Source organism: Phragmites australis, chromosome 12 (genome assembly GCF_958298935.1).
Source record: "Phragmites australis chromosome 12, lpPhrAust1.1, whole genome shotgun sequence".
In the NCBI taxonomy this organism is placed as follows: Eukaryota; Viridiplantae; Streptophyta; class Magnoliopsida; order Poales; family Poaceae; genus Phragmites; species Phragmites australis.
Window position 1 is genome coordinate 6,842,386 of NC_084932.1, and position 11,574 is coordinate 6,853,959.

At 43.4% G+C, this 11,574-nt stretch overlaps 1 protein-coding gene across 1 annotated transcript; it reads right to left on the reverse strand.

Moving 5' to 3' along the window:
* Positions 1-2,569: 2,569 nt before the first annotated feature.
* Positions 2,570-4,073, reverse strand: LOC133886301 (histone deacetylase 19-like). The gene is made up of 2 exons (XM_062326050.1): positions 3,069-4,073; positions 2,570-2,965 (listed from the first exon to the last, which is right to left on the reverse strand). The coding sequence occupies exons 1-2, from the start codon at positions 4,071-4,073 to the stop codon at positions 2,570-2,572; spliced, it is 1,401 nt and encodes a 466-aa protein (XP_062182034.1).
* Between the last annotated feature and the right edge of the window lie 7,501 nt (positions 4,074-11,574).

The following is an 11,574-nucleotide window of genomic DNA, read 5'->3' on the forward strand; positions in this document are numbered from 1 at the left end:
TTTAATTTGGCCAGATGAATGGTTTTAGCAAATTTCATTGTGATGAGGATAATATATAAATTTTGATTTTTAACTCTTACTAATTTTTATTATAGAAATGGTCGGCCATGCAAGAACTAAAATTATACGTACTTAGGAACAGAATGAGTAGAGAGTAAGATCGCAGAAGTACGCCGATGCAAAAGTAGGAAATACACAGTATGACGTATAACCTAAAATTTTCAGTAATTTTTGACAAATCGATTAATGTTTAAAAGGTCCCGTTGGTGGTCATGCACATAACCACATGTGTCGGAGCTAAATTTTTTTATAGAACAATGATGGCATGCTTTCAAGCACAGGAGCGATACCTCCGAAATCAGTTAGTTCCAGCGTAACAAGATTTGGAGAAGAGATCCGAGACCAATATTATTATGAAATATACAGTCCATGATGGTGAGCCGGGATGATATCTTCTCAGTGAAAATATAGCAACTTTTGATCCATATATCCTTCAGTGACGGGCAGCTTGTGAACTCAAGAAAACCATCTTCTACCTGTAAATACGCAAGCTCTAACCTCGTGAAATGTCGGCGGATGGCCTAGCTCAAAGTAATCCTTATCATCGGTTAATTGGGCCCTGATGGTCCGAGCTTCGCACAACAGAGCGTACTGGACCAACAAGTCGACCTGTGGAGGGCGCCAATCCCATCGTGGCCTGCTGCATCGGGTGCCTTGTCGTTCTTGCGCTGGCGGTAGGACCGTGGCTTGGTGTGAAATTAAAAATAGAATAATTAAATATACTGCTGCATCGGGTGCCTTGTCGTTCTTGCGCTACGGCAAGACTATGGATCGGTGTGAAATTAAAAATAGAATAATTAAATATAAATATTAAAATATTTGTATATCAATTATAAAGATAATATTCTAGGTAAAGTTTACAAGTATTTATAATAAATTTGAGTCTATTACGTCTATTATGGTAAGTTGAAACAAAATTATCGTAAATGCTTGTGTGAATAAAATTGTGAATGATCGGAGTACATGTAAGTATGCTTGGGTTAATGCATACTACCTAGATAGAGATACTCACATATCTATATACAACTTATTACGTGCAGCTCTAATTACTCATTAATATATGTAGCAGATAGTTTACAACCATAGTAACTTTGAATCTATATGCTCACATGTGCTAGCCCCATAGTACAAATGCTAGACATATTGGTCATTGGTGCAAGCGGGGATCTTTCCATATTTCGAATGTACGAGCTCAGCAGGAGTCAGATCTATTTGAGGTGAAGTATAAACTATAGAGGAGAAAAACCAACGACAAAAACTCATATATCAATGGCTGACGCATGTCCTTGTTAAAGATGCGGGCACGTGGGACGCCTTAGAGTCGTGGTCCCACAGAATGCAGGAAACTGGATTGTTTGGATCGAAGAAAACACGAAATAGGTAAACAGTCAAATAGGCTAAGCAGATAAGTCACTTGATTTTTTATGGACTGGAGGAATCAGACCACTTACGTCCTATCGTGTGAACGGCTAGGTATAGCTACTATTTTAGATCTAATTCTATTTATTATCATACTATCGATAGATGTATATACTATACACAGATATATAAGAGGATGGATCCCTCGGTTCTGTGTGTGGTGTGAGCAATGATTGCAACTTTGAAACCACTGCTGAAAATGTATACAAACTACCCAGTTTCACATGAATTTATTCACTATAGCATGCGTGCTGCTGTATCTTGCATCTATGCTTCTGAACAAGCATTGGCATTTTTGAGCACCTATATGCTGCTAGAACATAAACATCATATAATCTGCTGAAAACGTGCAATTTTGGTCACGTATACATATGCTGCTCGAATGGCCTTCGCTTTAGAATTCTGAAATTGAGCTAATGTTCGACACTGAATGAGCTTCTCCTTCAGAAGTTGAGAAGGAAACCTCAGTTTATTCGGTCAGCTCGTTCACCAGAGCGAAGGATCCACCTGCAAAGGTTCTAAGCAGGCATCAACTGGTAAAATTCCTCTCTGCAGGTATCAAAGACCTGGAGACAGAGCGATCGCACATCTGCCAGAAGGACAGCAACATGATACCTGATGCAGAGATCCTGCAGAGGCTGCAAGGATGGACGAGCTTCAGCAGGGAGCTCCCGGGGATGGTGCTAGAGATTGAGAGGTTGCTTTGCGTAATGAAAAGAAATCAAACAAAAAGTGAGGTGAAGGGTAAACTTGTCTTTCTATAGGGTTATTTGCTTCTCATTTGTAAAACAAAAAAAATCCTATAGATATATTATCAAACTAGACAATACTTATGACATATAATCAAAGGTTAATGAACTCGTAGGACATATTATCAAAAATTGATCAACTTTGGGACATATACTCAATTTTCCCAGCTGTATATATCATCCAAACCCACTGTGGTTTAATTTGGATGTTGTAAAGTTGACGGTTTTATAAGTTTATGATTATTGAAATCGAGCCGAGGCAAGAGTTTAGAAATGAACATTTTCTCCTTATTACTTTTTCAAATCTTCCAGAGGTAACAGAAAGAACAAGGCATTTCGCATTATTTCAGCTCAAGATCGACCTTCCTTCGCTTAAGGAGTTTATGTTTCCTCCCCAGGCCGATCAAGAACTCGGTGAGGTCTACCTCGCCGCACCGCCGGTGCAGCCCCTCCACGGGGTCTTCTCCCAACGGGGAGTCGTTGAACAGCGCGCCGACGTCGATGTCTACGGCGCAGGGCGGCTCCTCGCGTGTACTCGGCGCGGCCATGAGCGCCGACAGGTGCTCCAGGTACTCCATGACTCTCCGTTTTACGTCGACCATGTGCTTCGTCTCCGCGTTGCCGCGGCTGCTGCTCGCCGTGTGGTAGTGGAGCTTGTACCCCTGGCTCTGGTAATAGTGTTGGTACCCGTGCTGCGGTATGTCGTCGGGTATCTCCTTGCCAATGGCGACCGCCGTCTGCGATTCACGAGATTAATTACACACTGGCGTGATAAATGTACAATTGTTCAAAGATGTTATCTTGATCGTGGAACGTTAGTGTTTTGCCACGCTTGCGTACCTCGTAGCACCAGCAGGAGGCGACGTGGTTGATGGTGTAGCCGCCGCCGCCGAGGAGGAGCAGCGGCACGTTGTAGCCGCGGAGGAGGCGGACGCAATCGGCGTGGCCGCGCACGGACAGGCCCAGGCCAGCGATCCGGTCGCCGGCGAGCGAGTCGGCGCCGCACTGCAGCACGATGGCGTCCGGCTGGAACACCTTCATGACCTTCTTGATGATCGGCTCGAACAGCTTGTGGTACCGCTCGTCGCCCGTGCCCACCTCCAGCGGCACGTTCAGGGTACGGTACTTGCCGCCTTTCTTGCCGACGTCGTCGACGCCCCCAGTGCGCGGGAAGAAGTCCTTGCCGTCGTACTGGTGGAACGACACCGTCATCACACGGCTCTTGTCCAGGAACGCCTTCTCGACGCCGTCGCCGTGGTGCGCGTCGATGTCCACGTACAGCACCCGCCTGAAGCGGTCAAGGAGCGCGTGGATGGCGACCACGATGTCGTTCACGTAGCAGAAGCCGCTGGCCTTGTTATCGAACGCGTGGTGCATGCCGCCGGACCAATTGATGGCGATGTCGTACTCGCTGCTGGCGAGGGCGCGCGCCGCGGCGAGCGACCCGCCGGCGTAGCGCAGGCAGTAGTCCCAGAGGTCGTGGATGACGGGGTTGTCGTTGGTCGAGCTGCCGACTTCGTGTTTCTTGGCTTTTCCCTGGATCTTGCCGTCGCAGTGGTAGTTGGCCGGCGTGAGGTCGCGGAGGAGGTCGAGGTACTTCTCACCGTGGGCGACCTTCAAATCTTCTTTGATGGCGGGTGCCACGCGAAGGAGATCCATGTCGTCAAGCAGGCCATAGGCGTTGACGAGGCCGTGTGCCATGGCGACTCGGTGGGGCACCATGATGTGCTTCTCGCCGTAGTCGATGTAGGAGATGCGTGGGTCGTAGTAGTAGCACACGCGCCGCTTGCTGCCGCCGTCGGAGCACAGCTTCGGCGGCAGCGAGTTACCGCCCGCGGTGTCCATGGCTAAGAACTTGAGTTCTACGCGAGATAAATGCAGACATGCAGGGTACCATGTCGGTGTGTATAATAAGAGCAATGGACGAGATAGACTTGGATAGGACTCTCAGTCCGACTCGGAAGCCGCCAGTTTACAAGCTCCTGTAATTTTTTTAAGGCCATAGGAATTACCACATTTCTGATCTAAATTGTTTACCGTGCTTTCCGGGGGTGTGCGCCGGTGCCGACGTTAGAGGGAGGGAGGCCGACCCGGTGGTGGTGGACACGGGGCAGGGCGGTGAAGCGGTGGGTGTATGTTGTGGGCCATGCATGGTGGAGGACTGATGGTTGTGCGGCACCCGTGGCCTGGGAGACAAGACAACGGCTGGATTAGCGCGGTTGTGGATTGGACAAATCTAGTATCAAATTTAATAAAAAAATAACTCATTTATATTAAGATTTTAGATAAAAATATAAAATAGTTACCAAATAGGGGTTAGAGGAGGAGAGAAAAGTGAAAGATGCAAACTTTTAAAGACCTAGCAGTAATTCAAACTTCAAATCAATAACATATTAGAGTCTCTAGCGAAACCAAAGAAAATCACCAGAAAATCGTCAGATCTGTGCATACAGTACTATTAAGAACTGTTGGCCACGCACAGTAACTGGTCTACTCTTATAACAGAGCTAAGCCATAAGTGACGGTCGTAATATTACCCGTCACTTATTACTTTTATAAGTCTAAGTGCAGGAAGATCTGTCACCTATGCTAAGTTATAATAATAATTTATATTACGACTCATCACTTATGACTAGTGCAGGGAGACCCGTTACCTATGACCTGGTTATAAGTGACGGATGTAATTATAACCCGTCACCAATACAATAAGTGATGGTAATATTATGACCCGTCACAGATGACCTGTTATCAGTAACGGGTCAATATCCAGTCCCGACCCGAGGTAATATAAGTGACGGGTCATATAATGACCTGTTACTAAATTATATCTCATTTGTCTGTTTTTCACGTAATGTGTGTAGAAGCGCATGATGGGGGTGAATAGTGGGGAACGATGCCTGAGAGAAGAGCAAGAGCTGGAAGATGAATTGCAGGTCATCGGATCGCCATTCGAAGTATGAGATGCATTGATTGTGAATCCATTGATTTACATTTTCAATATATTTTTAGCACCCTCTTTTTTTAACTGCAGATGGATCCACTTAGTAGTAAGAGCTTTGTGTGAGTTGTGCAGGCCGCTCCACAAACTCGATTGAGAGGTCTCATAAGACTCACCACAACCAAGCCATATGGGAGTAGGTAAACACCAAAAGTAATAAATGTAGGTCACTTACTTGCTCAAATTTTTGTTCAAATTCCACTTGAAACCATATGCGAGAAGCACGGGACGCGTTACCACACCTCACTCATCCATAGATCCACTTGCCAGCCTCTGCCGTTAGTGGAAAGAGAAGGCCATTGTTGGAGAAGGCAAGGCGAGCACCTCCTTGGAAGAGTGCCGCGTCAGGCTATTGCATCCACCGCATCAAGCGCTAACCAGCATCCCCAATAGTTATGTCCTCTGTGATGGTTGCACCGCACTCTCCATGGATGCACACATAAGAGCAAGTAGAGCAAGTAGAGCAAGAGTGGGTTATGCATAATTTTTGTTGTAATTCACACAATGCTTAAAGATGACGATGTTCTCTTGTTCCCCTCCCCGTATCGGCAAGATGACGACACTTTGTCTCCCCTGCCATCAGGCACTGGCACATCCCATCGCTGGTCCTCCACCACCATGGCCGGCGGCCACCCTGCCCTTCACCCGCTGCCATCATCGCATTGTCCTGTCGTCCAAGGCCTTCCTCTAAGCCCGCCCCACACCCAACCCCCAAACCCAAGCCCCCAAAACACTAACCTCGGCGGCGGCCACTGGAACGGCTGTAACCTGAGATCCCGTCATTTTATTTTGTGTAGCCATAGATATCTGATCAGTATGACTTACACACGTCTTGTGCTAAAATGTTATGGCAGATCGCGTTGTGGCCACGAGCCATATTCAAGGCTAGAGAAGTGATAATTGTAACTATGTTTTGGAAGGAAACAAAATTATATAGTGCCTCAATTTTTTAGGGGCTAGTTGGGTTGATCTAAGAAGTAAATTCTTTGAGCTGGCAATTTTTTTCGTTTTCCGAGATGAGCTAGGCAAGTATTGATGAAGTTGATGTTACATGGATCCCAATCACAGTTAAATAAAAATGAGGAAATTGCAAATACCCCCTAAAAATATCCCTTCAATAAAATTAGTTGTATTTTTCACCTCACAAGTTTAGCTGAGGCAAATGTATCATTAGATTTCTTATTATGCCAACATATTTGTCATGATGTGTGATCGAGTACTTTGTGGGAGTTTATTTTTGACAAGATACGGCAAATATATTGGCATGGAACACAGTAAGAACCAGAAGAGTGATTTTACACTGGTATTAAACTTCTTTGATGGTAAATACAACTATTTTAATAGTAGGACGATAAATCTATTTTTTTTACATGTAGGGTGATAAATGCAACTACTCCCTAACATCACGGAACATAACTTTTTGACATATTTTTTGTCAAAATTTTAAAATTTTGGCTACTAAGATCGATATAGCACAATTCTTTCTTGCTTGTGCCTCAATAAAGCGAACGTGGCTATGATCCAATTCGTGTTCAAATTCCACTCCAAATATGTATACAATTGTATGTTCATCACCGTGTCACTAGAAATTGAACTTGAACACTGTAAAAAGCCAAAAATGTCAAGTAAAAAAGAATAGAGCTATTATTTGATTCATATCTACTCTGCTTTTGTTTATTATAATCATTTATAATGAGTCTTAAGTAAACCAACTTACTAATGGTTTACGAATGCAATTTTTCTCAATTCTTGCAGGGAAAAAGAAATACCAAACGGTGTCTTCCAAAGGAGTATCTGGATCTTGTGGCCTATCACACATTGCCATGTCACCTTGCCATTTGGCGGTAGACTGGAATAAAAATTATACAATGTTGTCTCTAGCCTAATACAGAATTATAGTTTTCTATATGACATCAAGCTGTTTATAAGACCACACGAGTCCTATTTTTCAGTCGGCTATTTTTCTAATTTTGCTCAGTCGATAGTCTCCTCCTGTCTCAGACCGTCGTGGTTAAGGATCAAGGTTCTCATGTAGCCTCTAGGCCTAAGGATGCGTGGGGAGGTGGCCAAATCGGCAGTGCAGCAAGGTGACGGTGGTGGCGCTGGTGCCACAGGCGACGGGTGATGCTAGTGGTAGGAGAACATGAAAATGGAGTGGTTAGCAAGATAGGGGCGGCAATGGTGGATCCAGTAGTGGTCTGGGAGGAGAAGGGCAAAGTGGAGAAGCACGGTGAGCTCTCGGTGAAGGAGGAGAGAGCTGGAGGTTGAAAACGGCGTTTCACACGTTGGATTGACATCGACCCAGATGTTGCCTGTTTTCAAGCTATTGAAAGATTGCGTTTCGCATGTTGGATTTACATTGACCAAGATGTTGCCTGTTTTCAGGCAATTGAGAGGTAACACCTCCCTTATAAGGCAGTTTGTAAAAAGTATGTGATCTTTCTCTCTTTTCTCCTGAGGCAATCTCTATATCACCCAAGTACTTGGGTGGTTGGGTTCAACTTTGTTGTTCATTCAGTCAAAGCCCACTAACCCTTACTTGGACTAGCAACTACACACTTTTATATTTTCTAACATTAATATTTAAATAAATAGAAAAAATTACAAAACGAGCGCCTACCACCCGCCAAATCACTGTTCACAGTAATATTTTTCCATCTTTTTTATACAAAAATGTGGTCTTCTGTTACTCCAAAAATCCTAAAACTTTTTGTACGTGTTTCATAATTCATGTGCAACCCATTTTAATTAGATTCACCTAAAAAACATGTGTATAATTGAAACTAAAATTCTAAAAAAAAACTAATTTTATAAATTTTAACAATTGTTAGGACCTCAAATAAATTTCCAAAAATCTAGAACAATTCATTAATATTCATCTTATGTGATGGAATAATTTCTAAAATTATTTCCATCCCTAGTATATATGGTGAAAAAGTGAGTTCCTTTGTAACACTCTATTTATATGCATTTTTATTATTTCATGTGAATAGAGTATTACAAAGGAACTCACTTTTTCACCATATAGATTAGGGTAGAAATAATTTTACAAATGATTCCATCATATAAGATGAGTATTAGTGAATTTTTTCAGATTTTTGAAAATTTATTTGAGGCCCTAACAATTGTTAAAAATTATGAAAGTAGTCTTTTTTGGAGAATTTTAGTTTAAATTGTACACATTCGTTTCAGGTGAATCTAACTAAAATGGGTTGCAAATAAATTATAAAACACATACAAAAAATTTAGGATTTTTGGAGCCATAGAAGACCACAGTTTTGTATAAACAAAATTGAAGGGAAAAATATTACTGTGTACAGTGACTTTCGTCCTATGAGAGGATGGTAAGAGTCTAACCGTCCTCTGGGCGGTAGGCGTCTAGTTTTATAATTTTTTCTATTAAAAGTATATTTATTTAAATATTAATGTTAGAAAATATAAAAAAACTCTATATTCTATATATATAAAATCAATGCAGGATATAGCAATCTGTAGAAGTAAAATAATATAGCATAATAAAAGAGAGATTTGCATATTAGATTTTCCAAACACACATAGCAAAATCACTATTAATTCCTTGATTCATGGGTGGGGAGGTTGAAAGTAGTTTTGGAAGGAGGAACGAGATCCAACTTTGCACGGCGACTGTTTGATCAACTTGGATGGACGGTGGAGATCGTTTGAATCTACCACAACTCGTTCATTTTATAGGAGTATAGATAAGCAAACCCTTGAACACAACAATATGGTTAGGGGTGGAGGAAATGCTCAAAGCTCATAAGTTGGCTTAGCTCAGTTGTATTTTGTAGCAAGCTGAGCCAACGTTTTAGATCATTTAGTTAATAAGCTAAGCTTGCAAGTCGCTCCTGAGCCTAGCGAACCATACAAGACCAAACACCAGAGGCAACCCACCCGAGACTCCCACCCGTTCCTTTATGCATCCACAATGCTATATTGCTTTCTATAGACAGCAGGCTCATGTTCATTGAATAGGAGGCGCCAGTTACCAATTCAAAACCAATATAACTGATATATATAAAATTAACAATCGTAAAAGGAAATAACATGAGCTGTTGCAGATGAATTAGATGTAATTTCCCCTTTTCTCTTGACCAAAATGGTCTACAATGAAATTATTTCTTTCAACAAAGAAAATATTTTCAGTATTTTATCTCTAGTTAAAATTAGTATATCGAAACAGCTTCTTAAACGGATGCTAATAATTAGTGCCATTCAAATAAAGGCAATTTTTTATGCCATTGAAAACTTGTCCAATCCCAGATATGCCAATGAAAACGACCATATTCCTTCGGTGGCATTGCCCTTAAAATTTATGCCCGTCCATGTCATTGTTGACCACTTTTCGGAAGTCAAGCTATCATGGACATAAAAAAGACCGTTGTGCCTTTGGACCCACGTGTCAGTTGCTTCGTACTCCTTTCCTTCTTGCAAGAAATTCTACTGTGTAATGGTCACAAATCAGTTGAGTCATAAAAATTTCAATAAAAACATGATAACTTAGAGCATACTATCATCTACCATCTCATAAAATTTGAGTTCAAACAACAACTTGTATAAGGAGAAACAAAAAGGAGAAATTTTATCTGTGAATAGTACCTCTGGATGAATCACTTAATTTTCTATTTTTTCTCTCTCCCTGTACAAGTAGTTGCTTGAACTTAAATTTTATGAGATGGTACACGATTGCATACTCTATACTATCATATTTTTATTAGAATTTTTTACAACTTCTAACATTGGGTTTTGGTTGGTTGGTTACATAATAGAAATTTTCCCTTCCTTGTGCTAATTTCCATCTATATGGCGCACATCAATTCAACACATCCAGATCCGGCGGCGTTCTTGAACCGACGAGCCTGACGGGAGCACGACGCTGCTCATGGGTGAATGATTCAGCTACTGCAGGTGCTGCTACCCTCCAGTGTTGGCATGGTTGCTCCAGAGTTAGTCTTGGGTGTGTTTTAGATGATGTGGATAAGAAATTAAGTCTGATCAAGGATTTAAACCAAGCTAGAGTTAACTTGTTTCTTGAAGCACAAAAAAAGATTCAATCTGATCAGGATGAAATTAAAACAGGTCAGGATGATCTTCATTCTGTTTTTTCCCCCTGAATTAATATCTGATATGGATTTCAGACATGGATATTGAGGAAAATTGTCTAGCGAAGTTCCAGCTTTTTTCCTCAGCAAAGAAAATGAAGAAAAAGAGCTCACCAGAGGTGACTGTGCGAGGCCTAAGGTTAAGAAGAGGAGGGGGAGAGAGAAAAAAGAAAAAGTTAACAATGAAAGGCTTAATTTGGAATGTGAGAGGCATATGACCGGCGGATAAAAGGAGGTTCCTTAGGGAAATTCTCCTGGAACAAATACCTGATTTTGTGGGTCTACAAGAGACACAGAAAAAAGGATTTTTCTGTCCAAGATCTAAGAGAGATCTGTGAGGGACAGGAGTTCCTTTGGAAGTGGTCTGCTTCAAAAGGAAAATCCGGAGGGAATATGTTAGGCATTAGGAAAAATAACCTTAAGATCATAAATTCACATGGGGGGATTTTTATGTAAAGCTGACAATCCAAAATGCGGGGGATGGTTTTGTGTGGGATCTGGTTATTGTGTATGGTGCTGCTCAGAACGAGGGGAAGCCTGCTTTCCTGGCTGAGTTAGCAAGGACCTGCCAGAATACAAAATATCCTCTATTTGTTGGTGTGACGCCCGTTCAAAACTCACGGCCCAGCCTAGTCTCCCGGTTTTGGCCTAGCTCGCTCGGCGCAGCCCTACCCGAATCCCTCCGCGTTCTCTTGCTGACACCCAGACCCCACCTGTCGGCGCCTTCTTCTCCACCACGCCACGCCCGCGCTCGCGCCTGCGCTGCTCCCGCAACCGCCGCGCGCCCGCAATCCGCTTTCGCCGGCACGCTCCGCCCCACGCGCCCACGTCCACGCATTCGGTTGCGCGCACGCCCCCGCCTATTTAGCCCCGCAACGCCGCCATCTCGCTCCCCATCTCACCGTGAACATCGAGAAACCGAACGCCACTGTCGCCGAGCTCACCGAGCAAATCCACCGCGCCCGAGCCTCCCCCTCCGCTTCTGAGCCTGCCGCCGGTTTCGCTGAAGCCCGTGGAGCCCATTTCACCGTTCGCTGACGCCTCCCCGCCGCCGGAACCGAGCTTTCGCCAAACGCCGGTAAGCACCGCCGCCCCCTCGCCGTCGTTAGCATTGCCCGGAGCCCTAATCAGTCAATTGACCCTTTCTCCGACACCGCATGCTTCCCAGGGAACTCCTCCAACCATCAATTTCGCCTCTCCGTCGCCGTAGTCGCGATTTCACCAAGCT

Excerpts from the sequence above, each read along its gene's own strand:
- LOC133886301 (XM_062326050.1), bottom strand. The coding sequence starts at position 4,073 with ATGGACACCGCGGGCGGTAACTCGCTGCCGCCGAAGCTGTGCTCCGAC. Across the intron at positions 2,966-3,068 it reads CCTCCTGCTGGTGCTACGAG|ACGGCGGTCGCCATTGGCAA; the intron begins GTACGCAAGCGT and ends CGTGAATCGCAG.